The sequence below is a fragment of the Tubulanus polymorphus genome, chromosome 4, assembly GCF_964204645.1.
Source record: "Tubulanus polymorphus chromosome 4, tnTubPoly1.2, whole genome shotgun sequence".
NCBI lineage: Eukaryota > Metazoa > Nemertea > Palaeonemertea > Tubulaniformes > Tubulanidae > Tubulanus > Tubulanus polymorphus.
In genome coordinates, this window is record NC_134028.1 from 20754056 (window position 1) to 20777668 (window position 23613).

Below are 23613 nucleotides of genomic sequence, written 5' to 3' on the forward strand. Positions count from 1 at the left end.
GCTGTAGGATGCTTCGTTTGGTCATCGGTATTTTTACGCTCCGATGGTCATTTTCGGTATTTTCTGTCGACGTTGTTACGTTACAGGAATCTAGTATCTGAGTTTAGTATTTCAGTATAGGCGATACAGTTATATAGTACATGTCGTTTTTCAACAACCTGCTGTTTCGTTTCCGGCAGGTGTGGTGGTGGTGGCATAGGTCCCTCGGTCTTGCGACGTCGGTGTCGATGGCAGTCCGAAGGGAGCCTTGTCTGTGGGTCGTTGGCGAGTCGCAAGGCCGACCTACGCTCGCCTTATAGGGATACTAAATAGGAAAAAATCAAATCGCTTCTAATCCAAGATCAAAACCAGCCCCTGATAGATATGAGAATTTTCCAACTTAATTGTTATCAACGTGAAGCCATAGATGATCTTTTCAGTCTGTATCGATTACTTTATTTTATCTAGAACTCATATTAACGAAAAGAGACCACTTGTTGCTATTTATAAGCTGCACCACCATCCACAGTAAGAGCGACACCAGTCGTAAAAGACGCGTCATCCGAAGCTAAGAACCTGACCGCCTTCGCCACCTCTTCAGCCTCGGCGTTACGACCCAGCGGGTGGAATACCGCGCCGGTGTTTTCCATGTACTGAAACACAGATTTCATTTCTATTTGACTGATTTTACATAAATACACAGGAAACATTCAATTAGATAAAAATGTCATATGCGTTGCAACCTTGTCTAGTTCGGCTTTAGTCGTTTCAAAACGTTCCTGCAATTTCGTCAGTACTTCACCAGGGCTGAAATATGATATTTGAATATTCGTACAACCATATGAGCCATTCCGTTTGTATCCTCTGGGGCCGCAGTCAACCCCCCCTCGTCAGACATACGTAATTCGTCGTCGAATTTGTGACGAAAACACATTTCAAACAACAACGAATTCAGGGTTCATTTTTTCAAAGATGCTTTATACTTAAGGCCATTCAAGGCCAACCAACACTAAGATTCAGGATCAATCCAAAGACTTGTTGCCAAAATCAGGGCCGGCTCCCTATGACAACCATAAGCCAGTAACAAGTGGTGAGATTGAAATTCGTTAAAACTCGTCCATTGTTGAAACGTCAACGACATTTAATCAAGTCAAACTGTCTTGACCGGGCTTAGTTCATAATAATAGTTATACCGATTGTTATTTAATTCATTCATAACGCAAAAATATAAAAATAAACGCCATGCTTCAACTGAAGGGACTGTGTTTAATCTTGTGTAAACATGTCCAGGTGTCGTTTCCAAACCTTTGATGATCTTGTGTTCAAGTGAAAAGTATGAGCGTTATGATGTTGAATCGTAACAGTAAGGAAATAATGGTGTCGATCTAGTGGCGAGTTCCGGGCAGGGGGCTAGGATTGTCATTGACCACTGCACAAGTTAAAACTTAGGTAAAATTTTGCTACAAGTTACTAACACTATTATCCATATTATTTGACAAAAAAACAAAGGAACTCACTTTACAGAATTGACTCGAACTCCAAATTCTGCAAGCTCTGAAAGTACGTTAATATTATAGTTTCATTTTAGAATCTCTTTCATCCCTTCAGGAGTTGTGGGCGATATGTGACGTTTACCTATTGCTAGATTACGCATTAGATGATCAATAGCTGCTTTCGACATGTTGTACGCAATCGTTTCCGTAGCCTTAAAAACAGAAAAATAATGGTATATATCTGAAAAATCTGGATTTAAGACCTTGACAGGGAACTTTCGATTTCTTAAACTCACGACAATTAAACTATTGACGCTTGAAACCATGACTATATTTCCTGAAAAGAAAAACGAATTTCGCATTGGGCTAGTTGGTACAGCATTGCGGCCGAGTACATCAAACATATTCAGTTCTAATCAATCTTAAGACTTTAAGACCAGACAACTGTGCAACTGCTGTTTGAGGAAGTTTGGAGGCTTAGTGTCTAGGTCGAGTTCCACAATCCGTGACTTCATAAAATGATACGTAAGACTGGTTTTAAGTGGATTACATTGGTCTCACAAAATGCTAAAAACATAAACACACATCCCACACGTGTCCATTAGACTGACTGCAATCAATCGGTTTTCAGATCGAACTGACTGGTCACACCGCGGGTATAGTCCTACCTTTTTGTTTAATGATGTGAGGTCGCACGAGTTTGGTCAAATAGAACACAGATCTGAGGTTGACTTTCATTGTGAGGTCATAATCTTCCATCGTTTGTGTTTCAAGGTTTCCAAGTTTTGCAGTACCTGCATTGTTCACCTGGGAATTCATAGGTTTAACATCGTACATGTATCTCTCCTCCTAAGATTGAAAAATTCTAAGACATAAAAATTCTCTCTTACCAGAACATCTATGACTCCAAACTTTTCAATAGTTTCATCAACCAATTTTCTTATTCCTCCATCTTCACCGGCAAAATCTACTATTACACTTAAAATCTAAAAAATAAGAAAAACAAAAAAACTAATCCATAGAAAACTGAAGACATTATAAACTGTGGACGAGTCAGTTGAGATATGGACTATGAAACGAATCGTTTCATAGTGGTTGCGATTACGTATGATTTCTGCCAACCTGCGAATCAGTGACCCCTTCGCGTTTACACTTATGAACCGTATCTTGAAGGTCGGTTCCATTTCTTCCGGTCAGGACTAATTTCGATCCGTGTTTAGCGAATTCCAAAGCTATTGCTTTTCCTATTCCATTACTGGCTCCTGAAAACATACATGTTTTCTTGTTATTGGTTGAATGAAAGCATGCAACGCGTAGGTGTTTAGGGGTGGATTAAAGCGCATGTAAGCTGAACATAGACATCGCATACCTGTTATAAGAACGACTTTATTTCTCAACGACAACGCCATTTCACTAGGTCTACGCCTTGCAACAACTAGTTATATTGAAAAATGCTTTATTGTGCCTAGGGCGAACATCCGGTATCGGAGTAAGTGAAACCGAATGTCATTTAGTCGGGACTGTATGATCCGATGGTCGACCACGGGATTGAGCACGGTCGCAGTAGTTCGGACCTATTTCCAAGACAGTGTGAATTACGCGACAACTGACGACCTAAATGTGTTCGGTAGTTGCGACCACCAGTCGAACGAAAACCGAAGTTCACTTAGGCATATATAGGTGTATAACCTGCTATCGTGTTTCGTGTACTGTTTTTCACTATGAAGATATCTCTTATCTATTCAGGCATTATATGCAAGCACGTGTCTGATTGTCGTTTCGCTATTCACTACCAGCTATCGCAAACCTTTTCTCCATAATGCGTTAGCAGAAAAGGGATCCAGGAAGAAAGACACTAAATATTTGGATGAATATATGAAAGCTGTGGGTACTGTAGTGTGTAATGGGGTAGTGTAGTGTGATCTGTGTGCATTTGTGGCCAGCACACAGATCACATTGTTCATTGGGGTTTGGTCCAGGACTCGCGAGATTTTCAGCAACACGGAAGTAACGTGTAATAAATGATGACTTGAATTGCATGACTACCTACCACCCCTCATTACTGTTGGAAAACTAAACGTTCCGCACTGACTAAAAATTAGTAATAACATTTTAGAAATGGCCAGAATTTTAACTTAGGATCTATCTCATTTTTATTTTACAATTGCGATTGGTATAATTTCTTTTTAAACGGCCGTTAAGGCTTCATGTTTCGTCTGCAATTCACTGCAAATAGTTACGCAACTACGCACATTTCAGTGTTTTTGGCAGCTGTACACTCAATCGGCACCGTTCGTGTCTAGCTTCACTGCGGAATTATCATTAATTAACATCGCCATATCACATCATCAACTTATATTGTGCCTTAAAACCCTAACAATTAACCGAAATAATTGAAATGCACACACGATTTCTATCATTGAAAATTGAGAGAGTGGCCATGTTTGTGTTCTGCTGCTTCGCGTAAATCCCGCGCGGAGTGGGGCCGATACGTCTAGAGCGCATACTCTGACTTAAAAAAGTTAGGCTGCTTCATATATATCTCATGGAAATACAAGGCGTCGTGTTGGCATCGTAAGCCGGCTTATCAGCCGAGCGATGCGAGAAATTCTTGAATACAATGTATTTTAATTCAGTCAACCATTGATGATCAAGTTTGATTCACTATACATACAACTTTTCGAATGTATGTTTATGTTCTTTTCAATTTATATGACATTTTTGTTAACTGTCATCGAGAACTGCGCTTACAAATTCCGGCAATGGGATTAGAAATTTAGACAGCAAGTCGGCATTTTAGTTTCTGGTCATAAAATTTCAAACCTCTTCTTAAGGCAAACCGAACCTACAGCACAGAAGGTGATTGGACAGACGAAACGAAATTCGTAAATATATGGCGTGAGCACCATCTCGATAAATATCTATCTTGTTTCGCAGTGAGCCCATCATCTTAATTCGATACGGTAATTAAGCTCGAAATGACCGAATGTCACCACATTCCACCTCATTTTGAACGAGCATACAAATGTATGTTCAAATTGAAACTAATTCTCTAAATGAATATTATGTTCTTCACATGACAATCGGCTCAGTTGGCAGTCGGTTCAGTTGCCAGTGATCGCAGTAGTTTGCGGAAGCAACTGGCTGGATCTCGTATATCGCGCCGCTAGTCGGGTTCATCAGTTGCTGGGAATCGGAGCGTTGACACAAGCTTGGCTTACGAACACGGTTCTCCTCAGTACACTTCTCAGTTGTGTCGGTAGGCGTCGCGTGGCAGGTCACATAACTTCAGTGTTGTTTTGTAAATATTTGTATATAAATGTGTAATAGTTTTCCTCCATATACCATGGAAATGGTTGGAGTGTAAATAAAATCGTAAATCGTAACCAGCCTGTGACCGTATTGAATTTGAATCCAGGCTGCAGATACCTGCGATTTTCAGATAGGCCAAGACGGTTAGAGACTGCAGTTCACCTGGATGAACGCGCTGCATCCGAAGACTAGAATTTATCCAACAATGAATACAATAAGACGTTCAATTATACACCATCAAGATACTATCAATTAGTTTATACACAGAATGAGCTCAAGGAAGAGGACCCCCATCGAAGTTTATTTTATTTCTTATGCGCTGCACCACCATCCACAGGGAGAGTTACACCAGTCGTAAACGAGGCGTCATCAGAAGCTAAGAACCTGACCGCCCTCGCCACCTCTTCACGTTCACCACAGCGACCTAAAGCGTGAACCGTTGGACCAACTTCTTCCGCGTACTGAAATATTGATTTCGTATATACATGTAATTCTTTTTTCCGGTTCTCTGTTGTGACAAGAATTTCCGAATCACCATTCAAATGACACGCGTGATCGTTTTGTACCTTTTCCAGTTGGTCTTCAGCTATTCCAACGCGTCCTTGTAATTTCGTCAGTACTTCACCAGGGCTAAAACGAATAGATTTAGATATACGTAGGCAAACACGTGCATGTATTAGTGGGGGTCGTAGAGGTAAATCGCGTTGAGGTGACCTCCGGTTTAATTGGAATTAATTAGCCAAATACTTACTTTACAGCATTGACTCGTACCCCAAATTCTGCTAGCTCTGAAATTGACACAATAAATCTTTCTTCTATTTATGAATGACCGAGACTGAGCTAGTCGTTTCAAAGGCTATTAATATTTCGTCGATGATATCAAGATTTGTGCAACGTGCCGTTAAAAGTGGATGCTTAGTATTACATATACCTATTGCTAGATTACGCATAAGATGATCCAGTGCTGCTTTTGACATGTTATAAGCAATCGTTTTTGCAGTCTATAAAAGCAGAAAATGACATTAGAAAAATTTAATCGATCTTGTGATGTATGGACAGCCAGTGTTTTCCATACTTACCACGATTAAACTATTGACGCTTGAAACCATGACTATATTTCCTGTAAAGAAGGAAATGACGTTGGTGGAGTTGATAACATCAGGACTGATTGTTCAACATATTGAGGTGGTGGATATAGTCATCTAAACATGGACGTATAAACTAGATTATACATCTATTTTATAAATGGATACCTTTTTGCTTAATGATGTGAGGTCGCACGAGTTTGGTCAAATAGAACACAGATCTGAGGTTGACTTTCATTATAAGGTCATAATCTTCCATCGTTTGCGTTTCAAGGTTTCCGAATTTCGCGGTACCTGCATTATTCACCTGGGAAAATTTGATGAAATAAAATCGCTAAAATCTATTATCACTTATAGGACGCGCTAATATATTTCTAAGTCCTTACCAGAATATCGATGACTTCAAACTTTTCAATAGTTTTATCAACCAAATTTTTTATTCCCTCATCTTCACCGGCAAAATCTACTATTACACTTAAAATCTAAAGCACATAGAAATAAACAATGGAAAACAAAAGAACGCTTGTCACTGTAGCTGAATCCGTTCAGATTGATTTCAGTCACCTGCGAATCCGCGACACCTTCGTGTTTACACTGATCAACCGTATCTTGAAGGTCAGCTTCATTTCTTCCGGTTAGGACTAATTTTGATCCGTGTCGAGCAAATTCTACAGCTATTGCTTTTCCAATTCCATTACTGGCTCCTGAAACACGATGTATATACGTACTACGTGTAAAACTAAGGTAAAAAAAAAACATGTTTCTAAAGATTCAGGAATGAAAAATCTAATTTATTTTTTACTTTTATTTTTTGAATTTACTTTTATCTTTTACTTTTAAAGAATTGACCCGCCATAAAACCTTGTAGCCTTGATTATAAACGGTACCGGTACTCATTTTTACGTATTTGAAAAGTAAACTATGGGTCCAGGGACACCATGCCCAAAGGTGAAGTGGTTTCAATTGCTAAACAATCTAACAATTTCAATATTCAACGCCCCCATCCAATGACCTTGAAAGATCTAATGACCTTGAAACTCACCACAATCATAGAACATGTCAGCAGCTACAATTTTGTAATTGATTGTGGTAACAAAATATGCCTAGTTACCAATATATGGAAATACTAAGTAATTCTACTATTCAACGCCCCCTGGTGACCATATGCAAAGCTCTATGACCTTGAAACTCACCGTAATCATGGAACATGTAGTGAGCTACAACTTTGCAATTGATTATGGTAAGAAAATGTGCCTAGGTACCAATATAATAAGGAAATATTAAGTTATGCTACTATTCAACGCCCTCTAGTGACCATATAGAATAACTAATGTCCTTGAAACTCACCACAATCATAGACCATGTCATGAGCTAGAACTTTCCAATTGATTGTGGTAACAAAATATGCATAGGTACGAATATAATATAGAAATACTAAGTTATTGCATTGTTCAACGCCCCCTGGAGGCCATTCTATCTATTTCTCACTATGTTTCCCACATTTATCCATCGCATAAGCATGTAGAAAGGGAATGACTGGTGTTGCCACGATGTAAAAACGTGTTGTCGGGCCTATGTGTTGTCAGTCCAGCAGTCGGACCAGTTCACAGAATCACAGGTACAAACGTCGTAAAACTATATGATATTCTTCTATCCCGACTTAGGTAAAATGCGTACGTATCTAACTTGGTCGACCGGATTTGCTAATTGATTTTGACTCTTTTTCGACTTCCTCTGATGACCCGACCGGCCATGAGAAACGGGTACATTTTTAGCTCTGGATTTATTAGGCTTCAAAATATACCTTATTTCTCAAAATTCTGAAGTCCAAAATTGTACACCCACCCATCCTCGCTTGCCAGGGGTCCGGTATCACTCCCGAACTCGCTTCCACCAGCTCCCTGGCCTCACGAAGCGTGATTTCATTAATGGCGCTGTTGCGCATGACGTCATATATCGATTTGCGAAATACTTCCTTGTTCAGTAAAACGTTCGCTGATTGGTCCATTTAACGGGAAAACCAATAGAAGCCTTAAGTCGTTTGTTACAAGTGCTGTGATTGGTACGACCGGATTCTGGTCGGCTAGTAACGACTCCAACGACTCGTGAGGTCAAGGGGTTCGGCGAACGGCTTTAGCGTAGTGGGTTTGAATCCCTTGACGAGTGAAGATGACACCCACCAGGTTGTTTTAATGAAAAAAAGAAAAACTGAGAAAGACGGCCATAAAACGGCAAGGTCTTTGTAATTCAAACTTAGCCTGTGCCGGTGTTTTTGCGTATACACACCGATTGATCCCCTATTCAATAACGTATTACCCACGTGCTTATTGAAGAAATTGCATGTTCACTTCAAGAAACATACAATATGATATGCATTTCATACCTGTTATAAGAGCGACTTTGTCTTTCAGTGACGTTGCCATTGTATCTGCGCTAGGCCTACTTATTCTCCAGCCCGTCTGTGTGTGTGCTGATATCACACTCCACGCGAGCCGTCCGGCGTAAGAAGTGGATCAATACAGCGATATCCCAGTACGTACATATCAATCTAACGTCTAACACGAGCTTTTACTGCATAAACTTTATTTGAACTACATGAACGTATGACACGAGGCCTTTATTTCAACTATGACACAAGGCTTATGATACTTTCAGGAACGGAACGAAAAGGATCAGGGCTGAGTATAATAAATACGTATCTTGTTCCTTTCCGTTCCTGCTTTTATCAATTCCGGAATACTGGAAGTAACGCTACGTTCAATGAAATAGGCTGAGACCCACTTCACGTCTGGCAATACGGCAATATGGTGTGGTTATTTATCTCTTGAATATGATAGCACCACCATCCACAGTAAGAGCCATCCCGGTCGTAAACGATGCCTCATCTGATGCTAAGAACCTGACCGCCTTCGCCACCTCTTCAGTTTCGCCGTAGCGTTTGAGAGCGTGGACCGCTGGACCAATTTCTTGCATGTACTGGAAGTAAATAAATGATGTTGAATCTCATTGTTTCTCTTAATAAAAGGCGCGCATCACAATTCAGAAAGAATTCGGAAGTGTTGTTGTCATTGGCCAGTTTCACGAAAAGGTCTAACTACCATCGATTTAAGACAAACTGGACTCCATCGTTGTGAGGGATAGAGCTTAGAACCCGGTTGACAACTTATTAGTAAACTGCACTAGAATTATGAGTTATTTAGGAGAGGTTCCGATAAAGACCTACGGCCACTGTTGTACTTCTTTGTGAAGTTGAGAGAAGAAATCATTTCATGTGTCTTAAATAGCATCACTAAGAATGTACCTTTTCGAACTCTTCCTCGGTCATTCCAGCCCGTCTTTGGATTTTTGTGGGTACAGCTCCAGGACTACAAAATGTAAATTCATACATGTACCAAACATCTAATACATAATATAATCTTAGAAAACAGATGTTAGCCCTAAATACGGGTCATGTGTTAAAGACTATAGTTTATCCACGTAACACAACTGACTCCAATGGGTCACAGTTATCGACTGAAATTGTCTTTTTTAACTTAGAATAAGCATTGTCCCTGTTAATTATTTGATGATATTGGTAGATGTGGTTTGATTTTTCCCTTACAAACCCACCACACCTGCCAGGTGCGAAACGGGGGGGGGGTTGATTTTGAAATCATGATTCGAAGTTATGCACGTTGAACGATCGGCGGTCGAATTAACAGAACTTTTTGTTAAAATTGATGTATAATATAATTGGAAATTTCGCGGCAATCGACTGATTGGCATAATCTTTAACCCGAGCCCAGACCCGGGTCGTAGAATATGGGATCAAAATTAATGGGGAAAAAACTTACTTTACAGAATTGACCCGAACTCCGAATTCTGCTAGTTCTGAAAGTACGATCCAATTGTTTCATTTTAACACTGAAAGCCTCTAACATCCATTCGGGGGTTAGTGGTCTATATAATGTATCTACCTATTGCTAGATTTCGCATCAAATGATCAAGTGCTGCTTTCGACATGTTATACGCAATATCATTGCGAGTCTACAATAAAATGGATACATCAAAGATGAAGAATTTGGAATCCGGGATTGTATGTACGAATTTCAATCAGTTTCAAACAATTGATTTCTTACTTACTGCAATAATACTGTTAATACTAGACATCATAATGATATTCCCTGAAATGAAAATATCATTCCTAGTATTCAATGAAGTTCAAGTAAGGCCGCATGTCTTCAAGGACAGGGCCTAGTTGCACAGTCATACCATGAGGCCATGCGTGGTTACGGCTAGTCTCAGGGGCGGATCCGTGGCTTAAGGTAAAGGGTAGCACAATTTTGAACAAAGGGCTGATCTAGGACAAACAGGACATTTTTGTAAATTTATTGCTTTTTGGTGCAATTTTCATGGACACGAAACTATCGGTACAGTAACATTTAGCCGCGCCTGAGTTTTGGACGTAAGAACTACGATGACCTTAGACTGGTCTTAAATCTGACTGCGACTGGTCCATGTTTGTATATATGATTCTAATACGGGCACCATCTGAATTCTAATCATAAGTTACCTACCTTTTTGTTTAATGATGTGGGGTCGAACGAGTTTAGTTAAATAGAACACAGATCTGACGTTCACTTTCATTGTGAGGTCATAATCTTCCATCGTTTGTGTTTCAAGGTTTCCGCGTCTTGAAGTACCTGCATTGTTTACCTGTAAAACCGGAGAAAGTGTTTTATCTATGTTTTTACTAATTGATTCCCCTCAAAAAGACCCATCAGGAGTATTATACCAGAATATCGATGACACCAAACTTTTCAATAGTTTTATCAACTAAATTCTTTATTCCTTCTTCTTCACCGGCAAAATCTACTATTAAACTTAAGATCTAAAACAAATAGAGAAATTATAGAAAACGAAATAAGACTTGAAACTGTGGATGAATTAAGTGAGTGATTTCAATCCACCTGCGAATCGGTGATTCCTTCGTGTTTACACTTATCAACCGTATCTTGAAGGTCAGCTTCATTTCTCCCGGTCAGGACTAATCTCGATCCGTGTTTAGCGAATTCTACCGCAACCGCTTTTCCTATTCCACTGCTGGCCCCTGAAAAATACGAGGTTAGCCCATATAGTTTCTTCTCAAAGCTTCGGCAGAGGACCTTTGATATCATCGAGTTAGTTATTTTCAGTTTTCCTACCCGTTATAATAACGACTTTTTCCTTAAGCATTGTCATTCCACTCTTGTTCGGAGAAGACTCAAAGAAATAAATGGTGATCTTATCAAAGTGTGCTGTGACATTAGGTCTTCGTACCTACGTACAACAACACGCAATACAGTAGGCTGTATACATTGTTATACGCAGTCATGTAACAGCTTTTCCAATAAAAAACAACGCAAATCTAATAAATGCCGCTCTTGGTTGGTACGTAATGTTGATTTTATCCAATTACACCCGATTTTGAATCCAGTGGCTTGATCCATGATAACATCTCTTGCGTCTGTTCTGAAAAACGTACACCTTTATGTAATTAAAAATTAATTCTTTAAATTCAATGGGCAAAACAAATTATGTTCATAACTCTCTAGATTTTTAAAAGTTATGTAAAATCTTAGGAGAACTCGATCACTACAAGCTGTATCATGTTTTGTGCTGTTTCGGATTTTCTTTTTGGATTGTGAAGTGTTATGCTGCCATTTTCATAAAAGTGTTGCTTCCATCTTTATGAATATATCAATATGAATGTCATTTGTCAAAAGTTTATCAACCGACAATAAAGTTTAAAGTATATATGTATATATATAATATAAAACCTATATTTCCATCCAGTTTGATTGTTTCTCGGAAACAGGTCACAACTGGCGTTGGAAAGAAATGTAGGTAGGGCGTGATTTTAGGAGGTCTTTGTGTTATATGGTAATTTGTTCCTTGCGCTTGTTCCTCTTTTTGGTTCATATCGTTTTCCGAGTTAGGGCAATATTCATATCTAATATCATATCATGGCAGTGGTGATCACAAGAGCAAAGTTATGCTAGGCTGACGATGCGTTCAAACTTCAGTTGATCTTCATAAACGTTTGTCCTATGGAAAAAAATCGATTGCAATATATTGGAATCGATTTTTACTTTAAACTATAGTTTAAAGTTCAAGTTGCCGTATAGCTTTTAGGACGTGAATCATAGCATGACTTGTTGTTATCAGCACCAGGTCCTGGACTTTCGTTAATAATAGATGTTTGCGGAAAAGTCAGTCCACTTCCACTCGAGACTGTGTCACCGTTTGTTAGTGATAACAAAACATATTAGGTTGCAAATTTCACTGGAAGCCAGGTAGCGTCTGTTATCCGTGCCGTCTTTTGGATCAAACCGTTAGGAAGAAATGGTCAAAGCGTATTTCGATCTAGCTTCAATGTTATTGGTTTTTATTCCCTACATGTTTCAGCAGGTGAAAGCCAACCATCTAATCCGTGTTAATATAAAACATGGACAAACTCAGCTGATAGATTACCGTATATATTCCTGATAACTGGGTGAGGTTCGTGGATATTCATACATGTATTCTTAATAGTTAAGAAATGGTTGCTGTAGTTGAAACATACTTATATAGCACCACGAGCCTATAACCATCACTACCATTTTGCTGTCCACCGTAGAACCAGTACACCTCCATTTTGAGCTATCTCTCTTAAAAAGCCGATTTCGTTGAGAGATAATTGTCGTGATGGTTAAAGGCTTGTTGGAAGCAGAATATCTTGTTTGTATTGAAGCTTATTTCATGTGAATCGGTTGAGAATATTTGCAAATACAGTCGATTGAGGTGGAGAGGTCATTTTGAGATTGATGATTGGTAACCCAATTGTTTCTTATAATACAGGAATACCGGGAGTCGTTAATGATATCAACTGTGTGACAAGCCCCTGTGTGTTTTTCCTGAATAGAACTGATACATTTTTCAACCTGTTCAGATCCTTCACTATAAGATATTTCACCATTTACAATAAATTCATGTACAACGAATATTGATATTTCAGTTTAGTTAATTTGTCATTTACGCAATAAACTCTCGCAATAAATCTTAGTAATTTGTGTTCGATTCGCGAGAATTTTCTATTCGCAGTTCACAATAAATCTTACGATAAAGACTTAAAGTGATTTCTTTATATCGACGTTAGATTGATAACGCGAGAAGAGGCAGTCAGTTTTCCAGTACATTCTGAGACAGTCAGTACGCAGGCAGACGACCAGTACACGATCTGTGCGTAAATGATGATAACTCAGATGATAATTGGTCGAACCTACAACAATTACATCATTCACGTGGTGAACAGCTCTCGAATTTACCGTACTGTGTCACTGGCCATTCTGTTTATTGCGTTCCTGTTAGGAATCTTCGGAATTCGGCTACATTCCTTATAATGTTTAGTCGGATTTAGTCGCAGTTTATCGTACGCTTACAATCTTATCGTTCTGTCTCCCAGCGATTCCATACACTGTATCAATTATACGCTTATGCCTGTTTTACGATTTGTTTTCTTGCACGTTAGAGACGGTCCTATATTCATGATGAATTCACGGATCAGTTGTCAAATCTATGAATTTGTAATGCAACTCGCAGTCTGCGATAGTTCATGGTTACAATATCTCTAGAACGTGCGGCAGTTGTGCTCTTCCCGTTCACATCTCGTTTGATATGTACACCGAGATTCGCTAGATTTGCTTCATTGATGATTGCTGCATTGTGCTGTTGCTAAATCCCACACCTGTTTTATCGATACATTTTACTGACCTGTTTTTCGGATGTTACCATGAATTATCAGACCAAATATTTTTCATCACAATTGTTTACATCTACATTTTACAGTTGAATTGAATTGAATTTATTTGCAAAATAAATTGTTACAAAAAATATCGACACAATATACATTATATTCAGAGTAACAATATATAGTGCGAGGAGTAAGGAGAAGTCAAAATTTGACTTATACGAGTCCTTACCCCTCGGTCAACAATCACACTCACATGCACTCATCACTTACACATACACGCACATTCGTTACAAGAATCACCCTTTACATATATAAACAATTAAATGGCGGCCACGTTGCGGGCATTAGTATTTTGCGACCAAATAATTGGTTAAGCATTTTTTAAAGAAAGGGCGTGATTTCGAAGATTTGAGTTTTCTGGGAAGGGAGTTCCAGGATCTTGCACCTTGGATTTTTAATGATTTCATTCTAAAGTTAGATTTCGCATATTCCACTTTTAAATTTAGTGGGCGACGAGAAGGTCGCCCTGTCATGGATTTTAGAAAACAGTAAAATTCATTGAAAATTGATGGTAAGTTTTGATTAATTTGACTAAAGACAAAATTGCACAGCTGAAATTGATATATGTCGTGTAGCTTTAAGATTTCTAATTTCTTGAAAATTGGAGATGTATGTGCTAGCCAAAAAGAATGTGTTATTATCCGAATTGCTTTCTTTTGGAGACGAAATAAGGGTTCCAAGTAAATATTACATGAATTACCCCAAGTTAACTTCGATTCTAACATCAAATTTCAGTTATTCAGAGGTTCAAAAATGGTTTCGTCTTATCAGAAAACTTCAAAATCAAAACGCACAACAAAAATGCTTGTAACAGTTTCGCTCGCATTTGCAATATTCACATTTCCATCCACTCTTACTGTATTTTTACCAGCCTCACCGGAACTGACAGAATTTCTCTACGATAATTTCACACATTTCATAATGTGTAACTATGCCGCCAATTTTTACATATGTCTTTTACCGGGGCATGAAATTCGTGAATATTTTTACGAATCGTGGACACCTTCGAGTTTACACTAATCAACCGTATCTTGACGGTCAGCTTCATTTCTTGGATCTTTGAGTTCAACGGTTAATGAGAAATAAGAACTTTTCATTTGCTATTTTTAACAGGTGCCCTTACGCAACAGGTTTGGGAATGTGTGGAAATTGTTGACGTCATCAAACAAACACTTAATGCTACTGAATGACACGGTTTTGACGGGGTTATTGAAAAGTAGATTCATATTGAGCAATATATAAGATTAAGAACAATAAACTTGATTCGAAAGCATTCCTTGGAAACAAGCACTCTATATAGTCCGACAGTTTCCAGTCTTTGAGAGAACCGTGGACGTGCAGCTACGGGTGAACAATAGCTTAATATTTTGGCGGATTCTTTGTTTTCCTAACTTCAAATTGTTCAGCATGTATTATGTAGTAGGATAGTTTTTTTGAAAGTAATCGTTAGATTATGTTTCAAATTGTACGTGTAGTACACATTAAGCTCACGTGCTGGTGATGCAAAAAAACGGATGGCAAAAATGTCGCATTCGATAATCACAATATCCTGACGTGACGTTGAATTGACGTGCATAAGTCCCTTTGAATTCAGCAATGACATCAAATTTTCACGATGAATGTAATTCGAGGTTCTGCGAAGAACTAGAAAAAGAACTAATTCAACACGATGTGTGAGTGTTTTGGGGTGCAGTTTCCATCTAATGCTGGTCATGAATCAAGGAAGTTTGCTGTGGTGGTTTTGAGATGAAAGCTCATTTCGTCGCGTAGTTTTATTGTAAGTCAATTGTAAGACCTTTCTTCGTTGACATCAGGCACGAAAGTTAGGTACGTTAGGTATGTGATCCTCAGGAAGGTTACGTAGATGTGTGTAAACGGCTGCGACGTGAATGATCAATCGGTGCGTCATTCGTGCACATTTTCGTCAGACGCGCACCATGGACGATTTAGAGCCCATGGACGCACTTATACACCTTTTACACGTATATACACCTTTTTACGCCGACTAAACATCAACGTATACTGCCCAACTTAGACGCAACGAGATGACGGATAAAAATTTCACCGCCGCTATAATAAACATGACCACAAATGTTGGTGGACCGATCGAACTGCCACCACGCGATTACGTAAAACGCTTCATCAATTTCTACCGAAATTCTGTTCCCGATAATTATTCTCACGGGCATCGGAGGCAATGTTCTATCGTTGATTATTTTCCCACGAATGAAAAGGCGCGATAAATCGACGTCGCAGTATTTGACGCTTTTGGCGGGCAGCGATCTGGTTTATCTTCTCACACACAGCCTGACGGATACTTGGATGAACAACGCCGGATGACTTCACGGGCGGCAAAGTTCACTTCGACTTATTTTGGCCAGCAACGTGGCCGTTTGTAACATATTTCGGTATCTGTGGTACATTTCCACGTCGACGTCGACGTGGACTTTGATGTTGTTCAGCGTAGAGAAATGCGTAGCGATACATTTTCCTTTGAAACGCGAACGCTTGATCATATCTCGCAGGCGGAAAATTGCGATTCTTTTCATTTTGATCGTAGCCATCATCACCAATGCGCCGTTTGCGCACGTGTACGAGCTGAACGAAGAAGGAACTCATTGCAATTTTATTTTTGATCGTCTGCCCGGGGCCGGGGCGGTCATCTTGATCATAGTAGATTTGACGACCACGTTCGTGGTACCGTGCTTCATCGTGATCGTATCGAACGTCGTGATCGCCATGACCTTAGTTCGAACTCGCCGCCGTCGTCCAGCCACCGGAAGTGCGACCACACAAAAACATGGCGGACATTCAGACGAAAAATCTTATCGATTTCTCGTCAACTTGGTCTCGGTATCGGTTTTGTTTTTGGTTACGGTGACACCTTCTTGTGTTCTGTGGAGTATGTTCTGGATTCGGGTTCTCATGCACACTCTGCTCGAACTAGATTTCGATGGTCTTTACTACGCTTTGTTGTCGACGAATATTCAAGATTTGAATTTTTTTTGTTTGAATTTCGTAGTTTATGTCGCCTGTTTGGATTTCGGGCAGCAAGAAGCTCGTAAAATCCTCTGTAGGTGCTGCACGATCGCAAACATGGACAAATAGTAGGCCTGTCGGACCTTATATGCTGTATAAACTTGTCCGCATCGCATCCGGACAATTTGTTATATTATTTGAAAGTTGTTTCCAAATACCGATGTATTAAATCAGGCAGCCAAAAAAAGTTAACTCGCATTATCCGGGTTGAGACTGGGAATAATATTGTTTAGCCGAGCCCGGATCGAAATTGATATAATATCTTTTATTAGAAATATGAAGAGCGCCAACAAATGAGAGTGGTTTACGAATGTTTTCATATGGTGACAAATTCTATTAAATATAATAAACTTAATTCGAAACGTCAGCAGCTCATTATTTCTAGACCTTGGACTAAATGTAGCAACACGGGCATTATTGTGAATCTCTCCTCCGTTACGCTCTCGTTGTATTAACTATTTTTCTTTACCTCACCGCAAGATGAACATCCTGGATTTTATGTCTGAATTAGAACAGCGCAAGACATCCTCCTCGAATTTTGACTACAACTTTATGTTTATGAACTTACAAACTATTTGTGATAACCTCAACTACTTTCAACTACTCAGAATTTTTACCTCGTCGTTTCAGGATTGCCCTCTCTGAACTCAAGAAACTAGACTCTGTTCGTATTTCCAAAGCTGATAAAGGTGGCAAAATTGTTCTCTTAGATATCTGTATTTATCATCATAACATGTTCGTCCTTCTTGGCGACTCTAATGTTTATAAACGATTGAAATAAAACCCCCTCTCTCGTATGCAAGCGTCATTTAATAAGAATTTGTCTGGCATTATTCAAAGGTTTCTGGACCCCAAAGACATTCCTTCGAAATTTCTACCACGTCTACCCTCCCTACCTTATATCTATGGGCTCCCTAAAATCCGTAAGAAAGATGTTCCGCTGCGCCCCATTGTATCTAATTGTAATTCTCCCTCTTATCGTCTATCCAAATATCTGGTTAAACAATTATCCCTGGTTCTTGGTTCTTTCTCCCCTTCTCATTTACGGCACAACCAAGATTTGATAGAACGGTTGAAATACATTATTCCTGGTAACGATAGATTCATTTCGTTTGATGCTAGTTCCCTTTTTACTAATGTTCCTCTTAGGCCTACCCTGAATTTTCTTAAGCGTTAACTTCCTTCGTTGGATTTTAATTTTGACATTCCTACTGATTGTATTATCGACTTAATTGAAATTTGCTTTCAGAACTCCTTTTTCAGGAGGTTCTTTCAGAGAAAATTGGACGTTTTTCATTGTTTTGGCGGGGGCGCCATAATGGCATTTTCTTTGTTTTGGACGCCAAAACGAACTTTCAGAGAAAATTGGACGTTTTTTTTCGTTTTGGCGTTCTGGCGCTCTGGCGCCCTGATTTGCATACCAGAAATTTTTCGCTATGGCCATTATCAGCCACCATAGTTTGCTGGTGATTTCATTTTGTGATTAATTTCGTTCGAAAATCAAAACAAAGCTTAAGAATGCACTGGGAAAAATTGTATATAATACTGGATCGTATGGTGGCTGATTCGGGCCATGTTATAAAATATCACAAACGTTACAAATTTTTTTTTGCAGACGCTTAAAAGTCGTTTTATTGCGCAATAAAACGAAAATTACCACGTTAAAACGAGAAATTACCGCGATAAAACAAGAAAAAGTCGTTTTATTGCGCAATAAAACGACTTTTTCTTGTTTAATAAACGCGCGATAAAACGACTTTTTCTTGTTTTAACGCGCGATAAAACGACTTTTTCTTGTTTTAACGCGCAATAAAACGACTTTTTCTTGTTTTAATGCGGTAATTATCGTTTTATCGCGCTATTTTTCGTTTAAACATGGCAATAAAACGACAAAGTTCGTTTTATCGCGCGATAAAACGACTTTTTCTCGTTTTATTGCGCAATAAAACGACTTTTTCTATTTTTAACGCGGTAATTTCTCGTTTTAACGTGGTAAATTTCGTTTTATTGCGCGATAAAACGACTTTTAGGCGTCTGTAAAAAAAAATTTGCACCATTTGTGATTTTTTTACATGGCCCGAATCAGCCACCATACCATACTTTTGACTGATCGGAGTATGGGATAGGCACAAGGCTTTATGCGATGGATTCTAATCTTGATGATTCAGCATGGTTTGCTGCAGAGGGAACATATGTAACGCCCCACCGTCAACAGACAAGTTGACACCAGTCGTAAATGACGCTTCATCCGAAGCTAAAAATCTGACCGCCTTCGCCACCTCTTCCGGTTGCCCATGACGACCTAGAGCGTGTATCTGAGGACTGATTTCTGTCAAGAACTGAAATAGAAATCCCATGCTTAATAGTGAATTTTCTGAGGATTTATTGCAGCTGTGATTGATTTCAGACATGAACCTTTTCATATTGATCATCGGTGATGCCACCTCGTCTGTGAATCTTACTATAGATAGCTCCAGGGCTACAATACAAATACAGTTGTAGCCACGACATTTGAGAAAGACTGCAATGTCTGAGAGGTTCTTATCTATACTCACTTCACTGCGTTCACTCGAACTCCGTATTCTGCCAATTCTGTAATAAACATGTTTAAACATAATATCAATCCTAACCAACAACACTGTGGAACTAGTTCGTGGTGAATTTGCACCTTTATATCTGCATACCTATTGCAAGATTACGCATCAAGTGATCCACAGCAGCTTTTGACATAGTGTATGCAATAATATTAGTCATCTATAAAATCAAAACAAACAACCGAAATTTCCAATTATGAACTTCGATTTAAACAGAAGATTCTGTAAATCTGACCGTCGATCACGCAACTTTATCTGTACTTCGATTCCCTATTTCAAAATCAAACCCCGTTTCACCCCCAGCAGGTGTGGTCAGTTAGTATTGGATCAGTGGGTTCAAATCACAACAAATCAATTGAAATCTACCAATCAAATAAATTCCATGGTCTATGATATCATCCTTTAATCAACAAAAGTGACCAGTGGCATCATTGCGAATGGATTTCAGTTCAGTAAACACTCACCACTGTCAGAGTACATACACTGCTGATCATTATGATACTGCCTGAAATAAAAGACAACATAGACGATATAATTGATGTGTTGTTGCCAACAGGTTACCGTTAGTTTAACAGGTGAGGTCCTTTCCTTGTCGTTTAATGATGTGAGGTCGCACGAGTTTAGTCAAATAGAACACAGATCTAACGTTTACTTTCATCGTAAAGTCGTAATCCTCCATTTTCTGGGATCCAAGCGTCCCGAATATAACAGTTGCCGCATTGTTTACCTTAAGAAATAACGTTGAAGTATATAGAGAATCTAAAATCCCATGAGGTGGCAATGTAGTAAGATACTATATTAGTTACATATTTAATTTATTTTCCTCTAAACGAGAAGTGCAACTTTGCAATGCTTACCAGGATATCAATGACTCCAAATTTTTCAATAGTTTTTTCGACGAAATTCTTTATTCCCTCATCTTCACCGGCAAAATCTACTATAACACTTAGAATCTAAAGCAATTAGAAAAACAATTGAAAATGCTTGGAATTGTGTATGAGTCAGTTGAGATAACGATTTTAGTACACCTGCGAATCAGTAACACCTTCGTGTTTACACTTATCAATCGTATCCTGAAGATCAGTTTCATTTCTTCCGGTCAGGACTAATTTCGACCCATGTCGAGCAAAATCTACAGCTATTGCTTTTCCAATTCCATTACTAGCCCCTGAATTAAAGGCTACAAGTAGTTAAGCTTAACCGTGGACGCATGATATAGTTTATACATCCATGGTTTTTAAGGTTGCATACAGAGGTACTGTTTCAGTATCGGTGCTTTAGTATGAAATGTTAGTAAATGTTGTGTTAACCATTGATTACAAAGCGTTTGTCCAGGGCCTGGTTTTATACACTGGTATTACCTTTAACCCGGGGCTGACTCGATTGATAATGAATTGACCTAGCCCTCGGTTTAAAGGTAATACCAGTCTACAAGACCGGCCCCATGTGTTCACAGTTTTATAGTTAGCTATCCGGACTGGTTGACTTGAACCAGTTTTAGTTTTTTTTTCAGCAAGATCTTTATTTGCCATAATATACATCAGTACATGAAACTTAACTTACAAACGGCATTTAAAAGGCATTATATGCAAATGTAGAGATAAAATATTAGGTGTAAATATATGGCAGACCAAATGCAAAGGTAAGAAAAAAGAAAAGGGAAGTAACTAAGAAGCTGTAAATGCGCGTAGTAGTATTGTTGGTGTGATTTCCGCTTTCAAGGTTAGCATGATTGACTGTGACAAATTTTGCTACTGTAATGGTAAGTTGGCTACTTACATCGAAATCAAAGTTGGGGCTTACATGTAGTAAGAGCCAGTTTTGATTGTTACTATCGTTAGTTATCCAAAGGTTAACTTGAGTTAACAAGTTTTAATTTCTACTAGGTTAGAGTAATCCAAAACTTTGCTCTGATTTTTTCTAGTCTACTTTTGAGAACAAAGCTTTTGATCTAAGAACAAAGCTTTTCTACGTGGTAGTGAAAAACATATGCATGTACGTACCTGTTATAATGACAACTTTATCTTTTAATGATGACTCCATTTTGATTCAGAAATGTGTCTGGAACGAAACTTGCTACCTCGACTGAATTTCATTTGCACAGTGAATACAAGCTTTCAGACAAACTTGTCATTTATCATTTTAGAGTATAATAGCTTTAGGCCAAGTCATGACATTTATTTTTTCAGAAAAGTACGTACGTATCAATTTCAAGTAGTAACCGTGTCTATGTCGACGAGCAATTAGTATGCTATAATGGGCTCGACATTCATCGAGACATTTATGTATCATTGTAACGTAGATTCACAAACTAGCCCAATGCTACCAGATCCTCAACAATTAAGCACTTTAAATTCTAAAACGCACCCTGGTGTCCTATATTTCTCAAACAAAACAACTATTTCCATCAAATCTACCGAAAGATACTGAAGAAACATGAGTCACGGTTTATAATCGTTTTATCTCAAACACATTTCATCCAGACAACGATAACCCGAAAAAGAGTTTTGGTACATACTTCACATTTTCAGAATAACCATTCAACTTAGTAAATGTAGCTGCAACTAATTATTTAGTAGCTAAAATCATTCGCATCAAATGGAAACTTTTTTGAATATTTTGTTGTTAGGACTAATGCTTTGTCTCGAAATCAACTTTTCGGATGGCTTGGAAATTAAACAGATTGGACACCAAAATAAGGAAATACATGCTTAATACCACTTGGCTATAAAAGGGACAAGTAACAGTTACTTGTTCCTTGTTCCTTATTCGGAGATGAATTCTCAATAGTAACGGAATAAGGAATAAGGAACAAGTAATGAACTTCACTGGGGTAACTCTTACATCAGCAGAACTCGAACCTGCCGTCTCCAGCATGCAAGCCGATCAACCGCTAGACCTAGGCCAGTCAGGGGTAGATCCAAAGCTTATATTGGAAAAAGGGCAATAATAAAAGAGGCACAATCCACGATAAGCGGATATTAGCCCCTGCATTAGCCCCTGCAGATCCCATTGCAAGGACCTGAGCTTGTTTCAACCAAAGAAAAACATAATTTTTACAAGGAGCCTTAAGACATCCTCAGATGGTACCGAATTTTTTAAGGGAAAGGATTTTCGGGGACCCAACTGAAAATATAGAGGGTAGCACGTGCCCCAGGTGCTACCCCCTGTATCCGCACCGTATGTTTTTCGAGTCGTCAGGTCTGGTGACAGACCGGTGGTGAGCAAGACGTATATTCAATTATAGATTATGATGATCAGAAATGTTAAGAACCATGAATCGTCACCTCCATTAATATTGAAGAATGAAATGGCAATAAAAGCATATCTTTTTTTGTTTTAATCATTAATCAGGATTTTATTTCATCGACTCATACACAATACTTCACCAAGAACCTTAGTGTCTGATGTGCCACAGGATCGTAGAGCAACGTAGATACACTGTGGAGACAGCCACTGCCAGGACTGGGTGAAACACATTACATGATGTGGATTCGGTACATCCACTGTGGATTTATCTTACCCGAAATGTAAAAATGAGCGACGTCTGAGATAACTACTTTCTTTTCAAGTTCTTTTGCAGTCGAATCATCAAGTGCGTCTTTGGCGTTTGCCATCAACCACGAACAGATTACTAACAGCATCATTGGAAGTATTCTTCTCAACATTCTCATCCGCGTTGACGCTACAAATTAAGATGATGTTTTAATATTGAGAGGTGCAGTGGCCGAATGGTTACCCCCGGTCACTGTTCTCGTCAATCCAAGGTTTATCGGTTCAAACCCTGGTGGCAACATAGTTTCTTTGTCGAAGATTCTTCTCTGGTCTCTCCCCATTGGAAATAAGAAACATCGAACCCGCTTATAATGCCCTGCGTGGCGCTTAGCGGGTTGAGAGTGTTAACAAGAGAACGTTTTGATATTTATTATCATCGCCATAACCAGTCAGCGGCGCCGGAACCGCCCCGACTACAAGCGATCACAAGTTGATGAAATGTTGATGAAACTGATTTGCCTATATTGAAATCTGGTTTGATTGTTGAAACTCAAACTCTGCTGGAAATTTTGGATGCATGCGAAAAATTCATTCAACCAAAGATTGAAATAAAAGATGTCTCTATCTACAAACTGTATAGCTCATGCACCTCTGACCCCTACGCGCATCCCCGACTGATGCCGTCGTAGTCAGGGCCTCTATTATTTCTGTGTTCGGTTGAATGAATTTTTTCGCAGGCATCTAAAATTGCCAGCAGAATCCGAATTTGAAACAATCAACCAGATTTGACAAACATTGAAATGATT

The 23613-nt window shown here is 38.9% G+C and overlaps 3 protein-coding genes across 4 annotated transcripts; all 3 read right to left on the reverse strand.

Moving 5' to 3' along the window:
* Positions 1-274: 274 nt before the first annotated feature.
* Positions 275-3210, reverse strand: LOC141904113 (3-oxoacyl-[acyl-carrier-protein] reductase FabG-like). Its single transcript, XM_074792624.1, has 9 exons — positions 2842-3210; positions 2595-2734; positions 2363-2458; positions 2141-2279; positions 1769-1809; positions 1615-1684; positions 1497-1533; positions 723-786; positions 275-632 (listed from the first exon to the last, which is right to left on the reverse strand). Exons 1-9 carry the CDS (start codon positions 2879-2881, stop codon positions 480-482), a joined length of 780 nt encoding a protein of 259 aa, XP_074648725.1. The 5' UTR covers positions 2882-3210; the 3' UTR covers positions 275-479.
* Positions 3211-5023: 1813 nt separating this feature from the next.
* Positions 5024-11160, reverse strand: LOC141904412 (putative short-chain type dehydrogenase/reductase y4vI). Its single transcript, XM_074792998.1, has 18 exons — positions 11053-11160; positions 10819-10958; positions 10644-10739; positions 10426-10564; positions 9992-10032; positions 9826-9895; positions 9703-9739; positions 9171-9234; positions 8699-8845; positions 8253-8376; positions 6434-6573; positions 6256-6351; positions 6038-6176; positions 5864-5904; positions 5716-5785; positions 5536-5572; positions 5351-5414; positions 5024-5245 (listed from the first exon to the last, which is right to left on the reverse strand). Exons 1-18 carry the CDS (start codon positions 11087-11089, stop codon positions 5090-5092), a joined length of 1638 nt encoding a protein of 545 aa, XP_074649099.1. The 5' UTR covers positions 11090-11160; the 3' UTR covers positions 5024-5089.
* Positions 11161-18756: 7596 nt separating this feature from the next.
* On the reverse strand, positions 18757-21410 carry LOC141904159 (3-oxoacyl-[acyl-carrier-protein] reductase FabG-like). 2 transcript variants are annotated; one of them, XM_074792694.1, is made up of 9 exons: positions 21316-21410; positions 20341-20480; positions 20170-20265; positions 19900-20039; positions 19777-19816; positions 19403-19472; positions 19274-19310; positions 19134-19197; positions 18757-19057 (listed from the first exon to the last, which is right to left on the reverse strand). In XM_074792694.1, exons 1-9 carry the CDS (start codon positions 21353-21355, stop codon positions 18869-18871), a joined length of 816 nt encoding a protein of 271 aa, XP_074648795.1. In that variant the 5' UTR covers positions 21356-21410; the 3' UTR covers positions 18757-18868. The 2 variants fall into 2 exon arrangements, with proteins under 2 accessions (XP_074648795.1, XP_074648794.1); XM_074792693.1 differs by having other exon boundaries at positions 20341-20492; positions 21316-21404.
* Positions 21411-23613: the final 2203 nt, after the last annotated feature.

Bases quoted from the DNA above. Each gene is read 5' to 3' on its own strand.
- LOC141904113 (XM_074792624.1), bottom strand. From the start codon at position 2,881: ATGGCGTTGTCGTTGAGAAATAAAGTCGTTCTTATAACAG. The intron at 1,810-2,140 runs GTAGGACTATAC...TTTTCTTTTCAG, and splicing joins TCACATCATTAAACAAAAAG to GAAATATAGTCATGGTTTCA. The intron at 1,685-1,768 runs GTGAGTTTAAGA...TCTGTTTTTAAG, and splicing joins GCGTCAATAGTTTAATTGTC to GCTACGGAAACGATTGCGTA.
- LOC141904412 (XM_074792998.1), bottom strand. From the start codon at position 11,089: ATGACAATGCTTAAGGAAAAAGTCGTTATTATAACGG. The intron at 9,896-9,991 runs GTAAGTAAGAAA...ATTTTATTGTAG, and splicing joins GTATTAACAGTATTATTGCA to ACTCGCAATGATATTGCGTA. The intron at 5,786-5,863 runs GTAAGTATGGAA...CTGCTTTTATAG, and splicing joins GCGTCAATAGTTTAATCGTG to ACTGCAAAAACGATTGCTTA.
- LOC141904159 (XM_074792693.1), bottom strand. From the start codon at position 21,355: ATGGAGTCATCATTAAAAGATAAAGTTGTCATTATAACAG. The intron at 20,040-20,169 runs GTAAGCATTGCA...TTATTTCTTAAG, and splicing joins TTGGAGTCATTGATATCCTG to GTAAACAATGCGGCAACTGT. The intron at 19,311-19,402 runs GTATGCAGATAT...TGTTTATTACAG, and splicing joins GATGCGTAATCTTGCAATAG to AATTGGCAGAATACGGAGTT.